Genomic DNA, 19,804 nt, shown 5'->3' on the forward strand with positions numbered 1-19,804 from the left:
AGCAAAAGAACTTTTATAAACACAAAGATCCCAACCATGAACCACCATAATAAAAACTTGACCAATGCAACCGTACCTGCTAGGGGAATCCACCAAAAGAATCATATTAGAGGATTGAGGAAACCATTTAGATATAGCAACAACAAAACAAAAAATAATCTTTAAGATCTGTCCATGTCCTCACATGTCAAAATTTGATTGTTTTACCATCTACAAAAGAGAATTATTCCACTGGATTTTAAGATTGTTGGCAGGTTCAATTGAAAATCTATTTGTCATGAAATGGGAGTTAGGGAGAGATAGAGGAAATGAAGGGTATTGGAGGAAAAATGTAGCAGAAATTGAGGTTGTTATGTTAGGAGAAGAAAGGGATGAATTATGGGAGAATTGGTGAATGTCCAAATGATTATTTTTGAGGAAAAAGAAAAATGATAGTTTTAAGGAGAAATGATGTTTGCCAAATCATTTGAGTGTTTCTAAAGTTTTGGATTTCCCCAAAACCATTTTGACAAGCAAAACTTGCTGCCATTCATTCACTTTTCTCTTTAATACAAGGAATTCACACAACATTTTTACCATCCACAAATTTTATGTCAAAATTCTCTGAAGACAGTATTATTACATGCAAATTATCCATCCAGACTCCAAACCCTTTTTAGTTTTTAGCATTAATTTTACTCTGAGCAAAAATTAAAACCTTTTTATGCTCATCCTGCCTGCCCTCTGGGCTTGGCCCACAACAAGAATAGCATTCAGGCTCATTGGATAGTCATCACAGTGATTGGGCAATCCTAGAGCCTAGACATGGAGCCATTTCACCATTTGCAGCAACTTCAGCTCTATAGGATGATGAAAATGTCTCGTTTGTTGCAACAACTGCTGTGATTTCCATTGCCAACACAGAAAAATTTCAAAAGAAAGGAAAATGGAGCTGAGGAGAGAGCTTGAGGAGTTTGTACATTATGCAAATCTATTACCATAGATAAAGGTAGGGTTTTTAAAGGTCTTTAATTGGTTGACAAGCGTCAGCAAGTTCTCGCCTGAGATCCTCAACACCTCTCTTCAATAATCCATTCTTAGCTTGCAAAGCTTCAAGCTAACGTTTCACTGTGTAAAATTCTTAAAGGCATTTTCGCTCCCAACACTGCCCTTTTCTCTCCACGAAATTTCAATTAAGTGTTCATGTTTTTCACTCAAAACCCTAACTTGAAATTTAAAAAAAGAGATCTTTTCGGCCTGGCATTGATGATCAAGGCGAAGGGGGTTTTGAGTTTATAGAATTTTTTTTTTTTTAAAAAAAAAAAAACCTCAAACCCCTCCATTTCATTTCAGGAAACAAATAATGTTGAAATGAAAATTCAACTGTTCATCTACAGATGTAATTACCCTTCCATTGAAAGGGGAAACGATAAACATGTTTGCCTTCTTTCACAATGTGGTAATTGTAAATGGATTTGGAAAAAAAAGATCTACTTTTGCTAAATAAAAATTTTCATGAACATTTCCTCGTCTTAAAACACCAGCTTCAGTTATCTTTGGGAATGTCAAGGTTCACAAATATTGGACTGTCAACTCCCACTCCCATTGCATTTAGACCATTGTCAACATAGACAACAGCTCCTGTGATAGCTGATGACAACGGGGACGCCAGAAAGGCAGCAGCATTTCCCACCTCCTCTGTCCAGTTATAATTCAGACTTCATAAATACAAAGATAAATAGATAGCAAGGCATAACGTTTAAGCAACATATATTTGTCCTCCAATCATTATCTATTAACCGGAAAATTATAGTATAAAACAATTCAGTTTTAAGTTTCTGATATAATTAAATTCACTTTCTTGTTTAAGAGAAAGTTTGATTGGCAGTTCTTCATATTTATTGCTAAGTTGTAGTTTGTGACTCACCTGCTGATAGTTCTTTCTGTAGGGGTGCATTAGCCAGTGAGTAATCGATCATCATATCAATAAATCCAATTGCTTTTGCAGCTCTACTCCTCAATGGGCCTGATACATTTTTTGGCACAACAATGTGAGGGAATTGACATACACAGAGCATTAAGTGTGTTTAACAATGACGCAGCTCAATGTATCTCTACATAGACCAAATCAACGAAACATTGGCATGTAATTGAAATTGCATGTACTTAAATGGACATTCTAAAAGTATCTTCAGGCTTTCATTAAGTGATGCACTTACTGACTTTCAGATTAATGAAATTCTATGGAATATAAGCATGCTTTTCTAACATTATTCCTCCTAATGGTATACTAAAGCTTTCATTAAGTGATGCACTTACTGACTTTCAGATTAATGAAATTCTATGGAATAAAAGCATGTTTTTCTAACATTATTCCTCCTAATGGTATACTAGAGGTGCAAAAGCAAAATAAAATCCAAACTAGACAATTGAAAGCTCAATTAAATTACCATCTATACAAACAGAATGTGAACTTTTACTTGCTTGTGCAATCCAAAGGCAAGATATTTTCAAGAAAGCCTCACGCCAGCACCAGACTCTTCAAATAGAAATATGCAGACAATGGGTTTTTGATTCATGATTACCTAAAAATGCAGTTTTATCCTCCAAAATTCACAGTGGATACATTTACTCCTTATTTTGCCAAAATTTGCAATTATCTTACACATAGGATTCTTTTCAAATTTCCTCCCGTGCAAGTGCTTTTGCACAACAACAGGGGAAATATTTGGAAATAATTATTTCTGGCATAAGCCCAAAGGGTTTTTTTTTCTATTAAGAAAGTATTTATCCTTTTTCAGTGTGTGTGTTTGGGGGGGAGGGGGGTTACAAACCTGCAGATATTGTGTTGACTCTGACTTTGTGCTTTCTACCAGCTTCAAAAGCCAGCACCTGTATCAAGCAAACACTAAGTTACCAATAGTTGGACAAAACTGAAGGAGATGCTAAAATATAGCAAGCAGGTGAGACAGAAACAGAAAGCAAGCCCAGACAATACGCAAAAAGAAGAAAGAAAAACCCACACGTGTATCACTCTCCAAGGCAGCCTTCGCTGAACTCATGCCTCCACCATATCTGCCCATAGAATGACATGATAAAATGTAACAAAATATTTATAAGAAAGATGCCTTAAATAGAAAAATATAAATGGCAACATACCCAGGGATTATTCTTTCAGAAGCAATGTATGTCAGAGAAATTGAAGCACCTCCTGCAGCATCAATAGACAAGCTTAAATTCAAGCAACAATTGCATGTTCAATTCCATGGATTGTTAAGAAGGAAAATAGGGTGAGATTCAATGAGAAACATGCCTGGATTCATTATTGGAAGAAAATGCTTGAGTAGAGAAACAAAGGAGTAACTTGAAGCAGATATAGCAGCAAGATATCCTTTTCTCGATGTCTCTAAAAGTGGTTTGCTTACCTGCCAATATATGTTAAAAACAGATAAGTACCTTGACAATATTTGAGAAAAACAGCACTGGTGTATGAAAGTGACGAACACCACACCTCTGGTCCATTTGCAAGTGAGTGAACAAGAATGTCAATGCTGCCAAAATCCTTTTTCACAGATTCAACAAGCTCCTGTGAGACATTAACACAATATGGTCAGCTATGATACCATTCCTTAAATAGATTGAGTGTGATTATGGCCAAGTAGGACACTCTGCTTTGTGAAAACCAAATGATTTTGAGACCTAATTAACAGGTGAAGCGATGGATCTGTAGTAATTCATGATCCATCCATAAATTTAATTTAACTAAACAAACTCAAAATTCCAACTTTTTGGGGCAAATATAGCATGACATGAGGAAAAGGAAAAGCTGCACAAATCTGAACATTGTGATTTACACTGCTCTATGTCTAACTATTTAGGAAAGAAAAATGCAGTTCATTAAATCATGCAAAAGGTATTTTTGCTCCTTGGTTTGATATCAAAATATATATACCTAAATCAAGAGAAGATTTTATCTGCCCTACGAGATGCAAAGGCAACTTAAAAAGTTACATATTATGAGGTTTGAGTTTGACTGAACACTGTTTTACCTGAACTGTCCAATTTGAAGACCCTGAATAGCGTTTATTTGTTTTCACCTGCAAGAACCAAAAATTAGGATACCACAAATTAATATTTGACTTCTTCTTTAAACTATGTGAAGAAAAAGCTTACATCTTCAGGAACATCCTCAGGACAGTCATAAACAGCATCCATGGGATAAACTTTGGTGATCTCCATTAATGACCCATCTGGCAATCTGTAAAAGTAAAATTCCAATTAGCATAGGGTAAGGGAGAGTTCAACAAATACCAAAATCTATACAATCAATCGGGAAGGCCATTTTGTTCTTACATGCGTGATTCATCAAATTTCCCACGCCTTAGACTGCTCTCAAATATGTTGAGTGCCTGCACAAAGAAATGCATGCAATTGTGAGAAAAAATGAAATAATACACAACTTTGACATTAAATGAGAATCTCTGTTTCTAAATGACCAATACATTAGATCAAGATACATACAGGCACCCATGTTCCAACAAGAATTTCAGCTCCAGCAGCAGCAAGGGATTTTGCTATTGCCCAACCATATCCATTGTCATCAGCAACACCAGCTATAAATGCTCTTTTACCTGCGAACAGATGCCTCATGTTAGATGTTCAAGTGGTTATGTTCGTAACTCACAGACAAGTTTCATGCCTTAAGAGATTTTGAGTCAGGACACGACACGTTGAGGTAAAAATAATTTTCAGGTTCAATAAGCATGAGCATATGGTGAAATGCTACTCATAATCATGTAGTCTATCTGTGTTCAATGTTGATTCATCTAGGAACAATACAAGTGGGCTTTTGAATTAATGCTTAGAAGATGGTGGTGAAACATGCTTGGTACTAGAATAAGTATACCAGATTGTCATACTTTTTCTGTGAATAGAAAGACACGTAAAGAGTGAATGGAGTGAAGAGAAACTATCATTGATGGGAAAGGTAAAATCTATGAAGAAGATGAAAAACATTAAATCAAGCTTTAGAAAAGAAGGGCGGGGGGAGATAAGGATAGGTAACCTCTCAAATCAATAGGCAGTCCCGACAAAGGCTTGTTGTCATTTGCCTCAGACATTGCTCTTGTAACAAACTTTTCAAATTTCACAGGTCCCGAAGTGATGCTAAGCTGGAAAGGCTGCCTTGATGAGATGTGAGAGAAGCTTGCAAGCCTTGTCCAAGATGCCTCTTTATGCCCAGTGCCGATGAACACCACCCTTGAGAGAAGCATTTTAGGATAAGAAGAAGAAATACAAGGCTTAATAGTTGCCATGTATGACCCAGGAGATGCAGCCATTCCCATCTTGTTTTAGTTGAATCACCCGAAATCAAACAATTCTGCAAGACCGAGAAGGACAGTTATATAATCAAATGAAACAGATAACAATATGGTTCATAGAAAGACAAAGCTTTTAAGCAGCATCATTAGCTAGGAAGTTTACTTAATAGAAAAAAAACAACTACATTACCTCTTCAAAAGTTTGGGCATGCAAAAATACCATAAGTTAAAAACTTTTCTTAATCAATAGTGGGTCTCAAACACCCAATTCGAATTAGTTTGCACAATGTATAAATCAACACAACATATCATTACTTTCTAAAAAGGCTCAGTTTTCCTTTCCCATATTGTGGTTTCTACTTCTAGGAATAGTGTGACCATTGTCTGCTGCAATGGTCTGACATGTAACACATCATTAATTATTTTCATCAGATTTCTCAGCAATCAAATAAGAAAAGAAAATTTCTAACATTAGTTTCTCTAGATGGTCAAGCAATATGTAGATAAAACAGAAGATCAAGTTCAAACTTCCAAACCAGACACAAGAAAAAATGAAACCCATTATTAAAGTTTCAATAGTAAACCACATTTCACAGTGATTATAGAAGAAGAAATAATGAGACCCAAGAAAACTGAAGATCAGTATAACATTGAAAGATCCGTGAACTCACCCAAGTGAAGAAGAAGAAGGGTTGAGATGGAGAGAAATTTTGGGTTTTGCTTTAAATGTTAAAAGCGTACAAACTTGTTCTGTTATATAAATGTGGTTTGTGTGTTGTGTTGTTTTGTTTGATTTTCGATGAAATCGAAGTGGTTTGATGGAGTTTTGGTTTCGAACAGTTGGGAGGAGAAGGGCAGCTTTGGCGTTGTCGTCTGTCGAGGAGTGTTTTGAGCGTGGGCTCCCACGGTTGACCCTGGGACCTGGGTGGTCTTGGCTGGCTTGCAATTTTGGGCGCTTGGTTCACCGGCCTGAAACATGAGTCACTTGGGTTAATGTAATTATGGACCCATTTTAAACCCATTGAGTTCCTAATTATAGCCCAAAGGAACCTAAAATGGCTAGATTCTTTCTGACGTCAAACAAAATCCAGCCCTTTCCATTATGGATCACGTGACAGAAGCGTGACTACAGGGCCCCGATTATTCGGTCAAAAAGTCGGCCAACTCGCGGAATCCAACCCTAGCAATTAACTACATTTAAACCCTAATAACAAAATCCGCCAAATTGTTATTATACGCTTTTAAAAAAAATTAAACAAATCTATAAATATAAATAGTCGCTCTTAAATATCTTCATCGTATCAACCTTTTTTCCCACTCTCTTAGGTCCTCGGCTCTTGCTTGTAGTTTCCTTTTCCTCCCCAAAACCCTTCCAAAGCTAGGTTTAGGGTTTTTCTCTCTAAGGTTTTAATCTTTCTCTTTCTAGGGTTTTTAGGTTGACTGAAATACATAATATCATTTGGTTTTCCGTTTAATCGGAAAATTGATTTATTTGTTCGTTTTATTTCTCTTTGGATCTGGATCTGTGATTTTCTTATCGTTAAAAGAAATTTTTTGAATGGATACTCGTAAAAGAGGAAGGAATGAAGCTGGCTTCAACTTTAATGGCGGCATCAAGAAATCTAAGCCAGGTTTGCCCCCTTTCTTTTCTACAAAAAAAAAAGTACTTGTTTTTTTGTTCTCGTTAATATTTACAAGCATGGATATAAATACGGATTGTTTATTTAATTATTAGTAATGAAATTTCATTATTAGGTCATATGAAGAATTAATAACGTGGAATTTATGGGGGGTTAATTTGGTTAAAAAGTATAGAAAAACAATTGTAACTGAGAAAAAGTAATTAATTAATGTTTTGCAACAGAATTGGAATCTTTATCAACTGGTGTAGGAAGCAAATCGAAGCCATGCACCAAGTTTTTCAGGTTAAAATTCTTTAACCCACATAAATAAATATTAGTAGTATTTATAATTTAAATTATTCTTAATTATCTTTTTATCTGTTCTGTCTAATGCTTATAATGTGAAAATATTTTAAATTTAGAATTTCTTAATGGTTAAAAATGCACGATTTTGCTAATGAAATGTGGGTATTGAGTTATTACAGGTACGTTACTGTTGTTTGATCATAATCAAGTTAAAGAATAACAGAGATTGGCATCATTTCTAACAATTTTGCTGGAGTTAGTTGGTGATAAAGGCAAATTATATCAAAGATCTCTCATTTGTTATTAACTTATGAACTGTACCTAAGAATGAATTAAATGGTTATTGAATCTTAAAATATTCAGAATTGGTACGGTTATTGAATCCATTGGTAAGTTACTCACTTTATAAGTTAAGTGAAAGTGTCACGGAATTCAGGTACGCGCATGTGAAAATTATGTGATTGGAACACTTTTTTTTATTATTTCTGTGTACCCTGTTATTGAAATATAGCGAAGCATGGCATTATCTTTAATTGGTCATTATTGATACCAATAGCTTTTCAACTTTGTTATTAATTTATTATTTTTTATTTGGATTAAGATTTTATGGTTTGATTTGTTGTTTGTGCACATAAATACGTAATAGATAACCTGTAGCCAATATAGGAGGAAGCTTTGGTCTTATTACTTGGCCTTTTAAGTATCCACCTTGAAATAAAAAAGACATGTTCCATTGTTTCTGGTGTAATGCCACTAAACTCTAATAAACATGACAGGAAACTTTTTTACACAGGTTCTGTGCACCCGTCTGCTTTTAAGTTTAGATATTTTCTGTGTGCTCACTTTAGCTAGGTTTCTGGTCTATTGGAATATCTGGGTTTTCTGCTGGTTTGAATCCAAAGTTACAACGTCTAATGCAAGTGAAGCTTGTATATTTTATCTACATTTGATAGATCTATACTTAGCTGCTGATCTCATGGATTCTTCTAAGCATTATCTGACCCTATTTCGTGCTTTTATTGCAGCACTGCTGGTTGTCCATTTGGTGAGAGCTGCCACTTCTTGCACTATGTTCCAGGAGGTTACAATGCAGTGGCGCAGATAATGAACCTTGCACCAGCTGTTCCTGCAGCTTCTAGAAGCATGGCAGCATCTGCTGCCATCCCTAATGGATCTGCCCCTGCAGTCAAAACTCGCTTGTGCAACAAATTTAGTAGTGCTGAAGGTTGCAAGTATGGTGACAAGTGTCATTTTGCACATGGAGACTGGGAACTTGGCAAGCCTATTGCTCCATCTCATGATGATCCCCGTACCATGGCACCTATTCCTGGTCGTATGGGCAGCCGGATGGAGCCCCCACCCCCATCAGGTCCTGCTGCTAGCTTTGGTGCCTCAGCCACTGCAAAAATTAGTGTGGATGCTTCCCTTGCTGGGGCCATAATTGGCAAGGGTGGTGTGCACTCCAAGCAGATATGTCGTCGAACAGGAGCAAAACTTTCTATTCGGGAGCATGAGTCTGATCCCACCCTTAGGAATATTGAGCTTGAAGGATCATTTGAGCAAATTAAACAAGCCAGTGCAATGGTTAGAGAGCTTATCAGCAGCCTTGGTCCTGTCCCAGGTCCTGCAAAACCGCCTGGTGTCACTGGTGGTCAAGGGCATTCCGGAAGCAACTACAAGACAAAGTTGTGTGACAATTTTGCAAAGGGAAGTTGCACTTTTGGAGAAAGATGTCACTTTGCACATGGTGCAGCTGAGTTGCGAAAGACAGTAGTGTGAGGGCTACTAGTTCTGTCCAAGTAGTTGATAGCATGAGATATTATGCAGTCTTGTATGAGTGAGAGCCTTTTTTAACATGCTAGATGTGCAATACTATCTAGTGGAAGTGATACGAGTAAGGGTTTCTTGACCTTCTTTAGTCTCGGTACTTTTTTATTTGTAACTTCCAGATTTAGTATCTGCAATTTTCCCTGTCTCTGAGTTTCCTTTAATCTTTAATGTGATTTTGTAAACTTAGGGCAGATAATAATTTTTTTTTCTTTTGGTTGGTAGGGAAGATAATCATGTTGTTAGGCTTAAACATTGCAAACGTTGGAGTATTTTATGTCTTTTATCTCTTCCTAGACATGATTACATCTATATTTTGATAGTTTGAGAATATATTGGTTTGTTGTGTATCTAGAACTTAGTAATTGACCCTGGAAGAAGCAAATTAAAGAGCGAACATCATGCTTACAGTCATCACTCCCGGGATGGGTTGTTGGCCAAGATTTTTATTTTCATAACGGATTCCATCGTCTTCTATTGGTGCTATTACTGGACATAAATAAAGTAAAATCTAACTCAATTTCAATGGCGGGCAATAATTTATGTTTTATATCACGGTACGTCAAAGCTGTTGGCATGCACGTTTATATAGGCTCGCAATCAAAATTTCAATATTGTAAGTTCATCAAATTCGCCACTTGATGCTACACGACACAAGGGAGTAGTCGAACTTTCCTGTAACACTTCTGAATTGATATTTATCAATCTGGGCCTCTTTAGAGGCCTTCTGGGTTTAGTTTAGGGCTTAATATATGTGCTGGTTTCGTTACGGTCTCAGCATTTCTTTTCACATGCTTGTTGAGTTTTACCTTATAGTTACTTATTAAGATACTATCATTTTTTAAATTATTTTCAGATTAAATGAAGCTTTGACAATTAATATGGTGTTTTCCTTGTTGAACGATTTTGCAGAATAATATTAAAATAGACGGGATCATTATAAGATATGGAAATAATTTCTTATCATCTCCTTTTTAAAGATAATATGTGCAGAAGATTTTTTTTTATATATATAAAATAGACCGTAATTTTAAAATATGAAAAAATTTATCAACGTTAAGATTTAAATTCTAAACCTAGTAGATGTTAACTTTTAAAAACTATTACATAAACTAAGCTATGGATCCTATGTGCAGAAGGTTTAACCCCCAAATCTTTAATTGTTTCTATTTAGACTCGACATAAATTTTTTTTAATGAAGATTTAACATGTTTAATAATTGGTCTTCAAACACCTCAATGATTTATCATTTCGTTAATCATATATTATGGTTATAATTACTTTTCCTTTCATAATATATATGATTCATGTAGTAGCACTATCATATACTAATAATAAAAGAAACTTTTGCTTTTCCCAATTTTTTTTCCTTTCTGTCAAACGGAGCGTATTAGTAATAATATAACTCATCTGCCACCTTTCTTTTTCCAATTTTCAATTAGTCTGCATTTGAATGAATGAAACCAATGTAAACCTACACAGCACAAACTCTTGCAATTATTTTATGTGAGAGTAGTTAATCCTTGACTCTTCGATATTTAAATTAAGGTCCTTCCACCCATGAATTTGCTAGCTATACATACCGATATGTAAAAATTTGTTTAAAATATAACAATGTACTTCCTACATTTGGTAATTATACACAAAAATTAATAAGAAAACTGTGAAATAGATATGATATATATTTACTCGTATAGTTTTTTACTAAAAGATATTTCGTGGAAAAATAAGTAATAATATTCTAGATGAATTAATTGCATTTTTTTTATATTTAAATTTTAAGGAAATATACAAATTAACACTTGAAAAATAAAATGTACAATTTGCTCGTTGAACTTTCAAATAATATATTATTTTAATTTAAAATTTAATATTATTAATTTAACTTGCTTATACGATATCTAATCAGCATAATTTTATTATAAAAAAAATATTAAAAAATATTTTGTAAAAATATTCATATAGATATCACATGACAAAAAAATAATTAATCATAAATATTTTTTATGATTCATATAAAAAGAATATATTTATTTTATATTAAAAAATATTGATAATATGTGTGATGCATATATAATTTGATAATATTTATCAAATGCTGTATATATAAATTAATATGATTAAATGAATTAAAATTTAAATTAGTATGATACATAATTTAAAAGTTTAGGATATAAATTGTATATTATTTAAAAATTTATGATGTAAATTATATATTTTATTATATATTTTCATAAAATTCAAGTATAAAATATGTAATTAAATCATTCTAGAAGTTCATGAACATCTCGAGCAAAATACAAAGTGTGAACATGATTCGATTATCCGAAAATAAAAAAATTAGTATGAACACATATTTAATCCAGAACGACTTATCTTGTGGAGTAGGTAGTGTGTAAACAGTTCTACGCCAGTATAATCAAATAATTACATGTAATTAATTAAGAAATTAAAAAAAAATCCGGATTAAGCTTTGACAAAAATCCGGATTGTATTATAAAAACAAATAAAAATTAAGAACTATAAGTTGTAGATTTAAACATCTTAATGCTAAACTCAAACCAGTCCATATGATGTTGAATTTGAGGTTATTGTTTGAATACAAACTATAACTTTATTAAAAAAGTTTTGAATGGTTTGTGTAAATAATAATAATAATAACAATAATAATAATAATAATAATAATAATAATAATAATACAGTTAAAGTCGACGTGAAATATTGTTCACTACATCAATCAATCCGAGTCTTTGCTAAAAGTAAAATTTCTATTGAACTTATTACGAGAAAATCATGTCATATCAAGCAGAAAATTTTTTTTTCTTTTCTAGAAAAGGGTTGTGGAAATTAGGTTGCAATGTCTGCTTGTAATTAGATTTGGTGCACTATTAATTAATTTATATGTATACATCAAAATCAAATTAATCATGTCATTATATAGTTGGTCCAAAAATCTAACATCAGAGCACGTTGGTGAAACTGAAAGGAAAGTAGAATCCAGCTCAGCAAAGTGAGCGAGCCAGCCAAGAAGGAAGATATAAGGAAGGAAAGACCGGGAACCATGTCAACCAGTGGGCCCTCACTCACACGGTTTTTGTTGTTTTTGGTTTTGGGTACAATTCATTTTTTATTAAAAAAAGAAAGAAAAGATATTTGGGTACACGTGGCAATCAGAGGCCGATGCGTAATTTACTTACGGTAAATAGGGGTGGGCCGGCCTAGCCGGCACGAGACTCGTGTCCACTGCTGCAGCTCCTCCCCTTTTGGTGACGCAAACCACTCTGGCCCTCAAATCTCATCGAATCTCCCTCTTCACGTGCACATCCAACGGCCATTTTTACTCTCTCTCGCTCTATCTTTATTATTTTCTCTTTGGAAAAATAATGTGGTCTCTTCTTTAATATACTATCTCCAAATTTTTGGAACCGAAAAGGGTACAAGATTTTTTACAAATCTTCTCCGCCGGCTATCATGCGCTCCACGCTTCCATCATCTTGCGATTATAGGACCTAAACCCAATGCTAGCTAGCTAGCTAGCTAGTTAATTAGGGTTTTAAGAAAATTAACTTGGGGTATTGCTGTAGTCATGGAGAATATATATGTATATAATTGGTGGGGTTGGAAAGCTTCGTGAGTGTGAGAGTGACAGGGAAAATGAATATTGAAACCGGCTATGGTTTTTTCTCATTAGCTAGCTAGAAGATGAAAATGAACTTAGAGACAAATGAAAGCATTGTTCAAGTGAATTATAATATATATATAGAGCAAAGTGAGATATATACGGTAAATGTCCGTACGAGAGCGTCCAAGTTTTGGCGAGTACACCGACTGAAATAAGATTCATACATAAATTAATTTTCTTTTCTATACGGCTTTGCCTGTTAGTCCTTTGAAGAGGTAAACAGGATGCAACAAAAACATCATTTTTACTCACTCACATTCAGTTAAATATGTATGACATTTTGAGAATTTTTTGTCAATCTTATCAATATTTAACGAGAAATTTAGTTTTTATTTAAACGAGAATTAATATGAGTATTATTTTATAAGTATGGAGACGAATATGATTTTAGATTTTTATTTTATATCTATATCCTATGCTTTATATATATTTAATAAATAATTTTTTATTAAATAATATAAATTATTATTTTAATTAATTAGAATTAATATACTTATATTTTAAATATATATTAATATATATATTTAAAAAATTTATATAAATGTGCAAGATAAAAATTAGAAACAAACTAAACAAATAATTTAAAAAAAAAAAGCTACAAGAAAAAGAATTATTAGTACGTATTAAATATTCACAAAATAAAAATGAGAATAGATTTAAAATATTTATTAAATACTGTGTATAAAAATAAATATAATATAAAATTTTGATGATGAAAAATGATTAACCCATCACATACCTTATTCATTGACATCTTTATTTTTGCTTGAGTCTGATCAGCTTCAAGTCTTTGTGACATTTTTGCACACTTTTGTTTTCATATTTTCAATTTACCCTTGTCTAATATATAGCCCTAAGCCAACTAATGTTTTATGTTTTTTTTTTTTAATTAAGATGGGATTATATATATTAATTCCAATTTAAATTTAGGATTCTTAATTATAAAATATTTAGATGTCTAAATAGCTAATGCTATATATCTCTGTAACCTTTCAATTAAAATCCCATTTTTTGTACATAATTGTAAAATCCCTATAAGCAATTTGAAATATAAGATTTAGGGCTTTTTATTTCTTTGGCACTCAAATTACATATGAAAATCCACTTGACAATTAACGAGTAACGATTTTATAATAACCCAAAAAGAGAATTGGAGAAAGACATGGATCTTGAAATTCGATAATATTTTTTTTTAAACATTGCCAAAGTTTTTAGTCAACTTATACAGTTGGAAGCAATTATGTACCCAATTAATGATTGATATTGCTGCAAGTAATTTTACTAAATGATTGTTATTAATTGCTAATTATGTGCCCAAACTACCAACCATACCTAAATCATTTTGAGCATTCTTATGAATTTTTTGTAACTTTGACCTTTTTTTTTTCAATTACTTGTTAATGGGTGAATATTTTTCTCCTAAATTTCGAATTCCACTAGTTTTGTTTGGTCAATTTCGAGTTCCGCTAGCTTAAAGTTTAATTAATCTGTTAAAAATATCAAGAACAATTGAATTAATTGAAGTAGTTGTGATCAAAATTGAAGAATCAAAAAGATCGTGGAGGGGAAATACGAAATTAAAAAATGTTGGGAGGCACAAAAAGATTATAAAAGAAAAAAAACGCATTTCAAAATGGATTAATAAAAAGTTATACATAATCATTGAAACGCGGATACATACGGCTGTCGTTTATGCAAAGCCATGACATGTCCTATTCCAAACAATATAAGCCGATTATTCGTTTATAAAGCAGTAACCTTGTGGAATCATGTTAATAGAACGTTGGTTTTTTATGAGATTATTAAAAAATAAAAATATAAAGATTATAACGTTTTTAATTTTACGTTAAAAAAATATATAAATAAAAAATAATATATATGTAAAAATTTAATTTTAAATTTGTAAAACATCTTTCAAAAAATAAAACTATAAAAATTTTGAATTAAAATAAATAATACTTTATATATTAATATATTAAATACAAATCTTCATGTATATATATATATATATATATGTATATATATTCACATATCTCATTTTTACTATCACTTGAATTAAACTCAGGAACAAAAAATTAGTTAGACATAGTTTTTCTAATCATCGTTCCATCAATCAAATCTACTTGATATTTGAAAAGTTTTCAACTATCTAAATGAATCATACTTAGTTGTTTACAATTTGACGTCGCCAATTTTAAGGAAAAAAAAAATTCCCGTTGAATATTCTACTTTGAGTTATGAATATTATTTTCAACCGGTGGAGGAAAGTGGAAACCAACCTTTCTTGTATGTGTGGTAAATCAAGCCAATTCACATATAAATGTTTAAAAAATAGAGAGGATAGTTTGGTCATTGCAATAAGATAAAAGAAGCAATATGTTAAAAAATTATGCATATTTTGACACTAATAAAACATATAATAAATTAATCCAATTTTGAGAATTGGGGGACCATCTGTATTACTTTATTGAATCTATTCCAGTTTGTCAGACTAGGATTCATCCAGTCCTTAGTCCCAACAGACAGCTTTGTATTTTTTTTTTCTCCATTAAACAAAATCTTTCCTATCACCATCGCTTCCTATATAAGCCTTCCTCCTTTCATTTCTCTAAACAAATACACCAACTCCCCCACCTCTTTCTCTCTCTTTTTTTTTTTGCTTTCTGTCAAACATTTTTCATGGAGAATTCCATGATCAGGAATCAAACCAGAATGCCTCCTTCAACGCCATCGGCAGCACTATCCATTCACAAGGATTCAAAAACAATATCAAAGCCAAAGCCAAAGATCCGCATAATTCATATATTTGCACCAGAAATCATCAAAACTGACGTAGCGAACTTCAGAGAACTGGTGCAAAGACTCACAGGGAAAGCAGCTCAAGAAAAGGGTTTCAAAAAGAAAGCTAGAATTGCTAGAAGAGATCATGTTCAAGAGCATAGGACCACCAGTTTTTGTGACAAGCCTGTGGCAGCAGCTATGGCAAAGAAAATGGAGCTGAGAACGGGGTTCCTTGCAGGCTTGGAAACAAGAGAAAGGGTTAAGGAAGAAGAAGGTTTGTGGAATCATTTTGGTGAGAATTCAGGTGGTTTCTTAAGTGGTTTTGGAGATTTGGATGGATTTATTCAAGAGCTTGGTGAATTTCCATTGCTCCCTTTGGATGCTTCTCACATGCATGGATTTGAAGAAGCTCAACTTGCATAATTGATTCTTTACTTTGGGTTTTTATTTTTCTTCCTTCCTTTAATTTTATAGAATTAATTGAATATTTGATCATTGAAGATGATGTTTTTGGGTGGGGATTTTAGATATAGTTTTAACTAAATTTTATGCATCTGTTTGTCTCTCTTTAATCTTATTATTATCTTCTCTCTGTAAATATAAAAGATTAACCTAATTTCATGTGACTTTGAGATTTCTACTTTTGCAAACAAATTTGTTCTTTCTTAAATTTTCTTTAATTATGCCCCATTTGGATGCAACAGAAACCATAGCTTCAATTCTATAATTGTTTTAGCCCTTTCTTTTCTATCTTCAATGGCTTAATTTTTGTCTTATCTAAAATGGGTGTTTTCTTCTTACTTTGGGAAGAATATATAGCAGTTTGGCAGACCAAACAAGAATGTGCAAAACTATGTATCATGTTATTTGATTTGATTAATATGTTACTTTTCTTGCAAGGCTCTGATGTCTATTTTATTTATAATAATGACTAGACCCTTCAAATAGTCCACTAATATGATGTTAGCAAGCATGTTGGTGAATACCTCATAAGCATCACACAATTGAGAAATCCTATCTTTTGAATTTTTTTTTTAATTTTAATTTTAACCTAATATGGAAACTTATATAACGGTTGATGGATGTAGCCTCACCCATGTTTAACCATTTGAATACTATATAGTAAAGCTAGGTTTTTAAATTATTAACCAATGTAAAACTTGGATACTTTTAATTTCTTGATTTCCCTCAAATTTGATGTATAAATTCCCTTTTTTATTCTATATTATAAGTTGATTTTTCCTCCAATGTTTACCTTTTCGAAATTGAAATTAAAATGAAGTGCAAATAAAATCTCTTTGATAGTAAATGAAATTATTATATAATTTTTTACTATAATTAATTTTTAAATTCGGGCTAACCTGACTCAAATCAATTCTTTAATCAAATTATTTGTGCAATTAGTTAAAGGAAATTTGAGTTGACTTGTTGAATTTATGAAAAAATTGATAACCCGTTGGGTTTGTTAATGACCCAATTCAATTAAAATTTTACTTTTTGAAATAATTTTAAAATCAAACCTACCTTAATTTTTGCATATTTATTAATAATTCTTTCACCATTTTCATTAAAACAATTATTTTTCATGAAAAAAGGTTTAAAATAAAAAAATAAAAATATTATAAAAAAAAACTTTGCAAAATTTGTTTTTATCTAAAATCTCAAATGATAATGAATATTTATAATTTTTATATTATAAGTTTTAATTTATACAATTATGTAAAATATTTATATAATTTAGAATTTTATTTATAATATATTAAAATATTTTTTTAATTTCAATAAATCAACAATTGAATAATTGACCCAAAATCTAAAGTTTTAAATGAGTTATTATCCGATCCGATTGTGATGATATTTATTTTTACATAAAATTATGTATGAATAGATAAAATGCTCAAGATCCAACAATTAGACATGATGCATTATACGCTATGGAAATGAGAGATTTGAAATAACCATCAACAAATTAGTAAAATTCTATCACTTACTATAATGGATGAACTCCCCGGCTAAAAAAAAAAAAGAAAGACAAAATTCCATGAATTTTTTCTTTTAGTAAGGTCACAAGAATCAAAGAGTCGGAACTGTTTAGTAAGAAGGCTCCATAAGAAGGCAGATCTTTTTTTTTTTTTTTTTTCAGATTGATTATCCAAGAATATGGGTAAATTTAATTATGTGATCAACAAATAGAGAATGGTTGTTTTCCTAGGAGGATATCACGTACATTTGTTACATTATAATTAATTAATTATATTTTATAATTATGTATGATTAATCAAAATATTATATGAAATTTACGCTTATAATCAAATCAACTATAATTCTTAAAAATGACATGAAAGTTTCTTGAGATAGAAATCACCTAGGAAAATAGAAACAATATTGAAGTCCTAGTCTTTTCCATTTCTAACATTTAACCCTAAACCTATAACTAATTACTAACCTAATTGCCATTATCCAGAAATCCTAACTTGTTAACTAAAATCCTCGGATTTCCCTAATCAAATCTCACCTATAATAAACCCAGTTCAAATTAATCTCAAAATCTACACAATTTTCCCTACCAACTCTAAAAACTTTTTTTTTTTTTTTTCATTACCAAACTCAAGGATTCTTTCCACTTTCATATGCTAGTTCAAGAGGCTGACAGCATGGGCTTTTTTTTTTTTTTTTTTTCCTTATGAAGGATACTTTGTGATAATTATATATATATATATATATATATATATATTCAAAGGGAGAAAGTAAGAAAAAAAAATCATTTGCAACATAGAATTAGTCTTTCAACCAATCTCCTTCTAAGTATTGCACCAATATTATGAGTATAATTGATTGAGTTCGAGTCAATATAGTATTAAGTTTGAACTCGAACTTGATTTCAAATTTGAGGCTTGAAATTTGGCTCAAACTCGATTAAGTTTTATTTTTTTAGTTTGAGGTCAACTTGAGATAGAAATCAAGTTATTTAAACTCACTCGATTAGATTCAATTAACATGTAAAAATAAATTTGATTCTTATTTGATAAAAACTCAATTATTTGTACTTGAACTCAAATTCGAATTTGAGATATTTTATCAATTAAAATAATTAAAATATATTAAAATATAAAAACTCGATTAGGCTCACGAGTTACTTGAATCAGATATAAGAATTTTCAAACTTGACTCGTTCGATAAGTTGAACTATTCAAACTCGAGTTAATAATAATCAAGCCGAATTTAAATTTTATTCGAATCGAATTCGAATAGCTTACAAGTACTAATATATTATTTTTACTTTAAAACTAACATAGGGAGTATTACTTTATACAATTGCAAATTTATTTCAAGAGCAATAAAAAAAACTCCAAAAAAAAAGGACCTAAACAGTAAATTTTATTTAAAAAAAATGAAAAGTAAGTAGAGATAGAAAGAAATACTTTGACGGTTCCATCTGGGGACACAATTGCTAGGAAATCATCTTCTAGAGTAAAACATGTAAGGAGAGGTTTCACATTTTGCTTTCCCATTTTGCTTTCCCATTCTTAGATTTAAACCAAAGCTTTGTTTTTCCTTGTCTAGTCATGAAGTTGTAGAAGCTTCTTTTATAATAATTCAACTAACGACACTCTTTCCGTAATTAACCTCGCCAACTAATGTTACTTCCACCGTTAACCTTCAAATCATAATTAAACCTAAATTTGAATTGTCTGAAAATTGCAGTCAAGGGACTGTTTTAATATATTGTCATAGATATGTTGAAATTTCAGTTCTAATCATGTTTATGTGAGCTCTTGGAGCCAAAGGTTAGCATTACTTGACTTTGGGCACCTTATATATATTTAAGTCAACATTTTTGGTAAACTTTATTATCAAATTGCAATATTAATTTTCTTTGGACGGTACATAGAACCGACTAATTTGCCTAATAGAAAATTGGAAAACTAAGCATCTGGATGAAAATTGAGGTCTTAACCACTAGCTTCTTGTCTGAAACTATATATGGAATAACATAGTTGTTTTTTTTTTTTTTTATCCATTTTCTTCAATTTATTTCAAACAAATAGCCATTGGATTGTTGATAAAAGATATGTACATACTAAATCTTTGTGTTGACATCAATAAGGTTAGGATATTTAGCTTTAAAAGGACAAGAAAGATTAGGGCATTTTGATGACATTTCGAAATCATGAAATTAGGGTTTTTAATCTTTCCATTGATGTTCATGCTGACGTAGATGAATGGTGTCGTGATGACAATGAGATTTTTTTATTTTAATTTAAATTGATTGTTAGAATATTAAA

The 19,804-nt window shown here is 31.6% G+C and overlaps 2 protein-coding genes and 1 pseudogene across 5 annotated transcripts; 2 read left to right on the forward strand and 1 right to left on the reverse strand.

The window, feature by feature from the left end:
* Nucleotides 1–1,242: 1,242 nt before the first annotated feature.
* On the reverse strand, nt 1,243–6,157 carry LOC111295635 (enoyl-[acyl-carrier-protein] reductase [NADH] 1, chloroplastic-like). 4 transcript variants are annotated; one of them, XM_022889199.2, is made up of 13 exons: nt 5,972–6,157; nt 5,045–5,359; nt 4,501–4,610; nt 4,333–4,388; nt 4,153–4,237; nt 4,029–4,076; nt 3,491–3,565; nt 3,293–3,404; nt 3,139–3,190; nt 3,003–3,054; nt 2,814–2,871; nt 1,907–2,005; nt 1,243–1,677 (listed from the first exon to the last, which is right to left on the reverse strand). In XM_022889199.2, the coding sequence occupies exons 2-13, from the start codon at nt 5,322–5,324 to the stop codon at nt 1,526–1,528; spliced, it is 1,179 nt and encodes a 392-aa protein (XP_022744934.2). In that variant the 5' UTR covers nt 5,325–5,359; nt 5,972–6,157; the 3' UTR covers nt 1,243–1,525. The 4 variants fall into 4 exon arrangements, with proteins under 4 accessions (XP_022744934.2, XP_022744936.2, XP_089599981.1 ...); XM_022889201.2 differs by lacking the exon at nt 5,972–6,157 and adding an exon at nt 5,837–5,952; XM_089743855.1 differs by lacking the exon at nt 5,972–6,157 and adding an exon at nt 5,771–5,952.
* Nucleotides 6,158–6,590: 433 nt separating this feature from the next.
* On the forward strand, nt 6,591–9,405 carry LOC111294553 (zinc finger CCCH domain-containing protein 52-like). The gene is made up of 3 exons (XM_022887924.2): nt 6,591–6,931; nt 7,165–7,225; nt 8,254–9,405. The coding sequence occupies exons 1-3, from the start codon at nt 6,859–6,861 to the stop codon at nt 9,005–9,007; spliced, it is 888 nt and encodes a 295-aa protein (XP_022743659.2). The 5' UTR covers nt 6,591–6,858; the 3' UTR covers nt 9,008–9,405.
* Nucleotides 9,406–15,278: 5,873 nt separating this feature from the next.
* Nucleotides 15,279–16,209, forward strand: LOC111295658 (VQ motif-containing protein 17 pseudogene; annotated as a pseudogene).
* Nucleotides 16,210–19,804: the final 3,595 nt, after the last annotated feature.

This window comes from Durio zibethinus, chromosome 14, assembly GCF_047325235.1.
Source record: "Durio zibethinus cultivar Kanyao isolate XHJ-2024 chromosome 14, ASM4732523v1, whole genome shotgun sequence".
Lineage (NCBI taxonomy): Eukaryota > Viridiplantae > Streptophyta > Magnoliopsida > Malvales > Malvaceae > Durio > Durio zibethinus.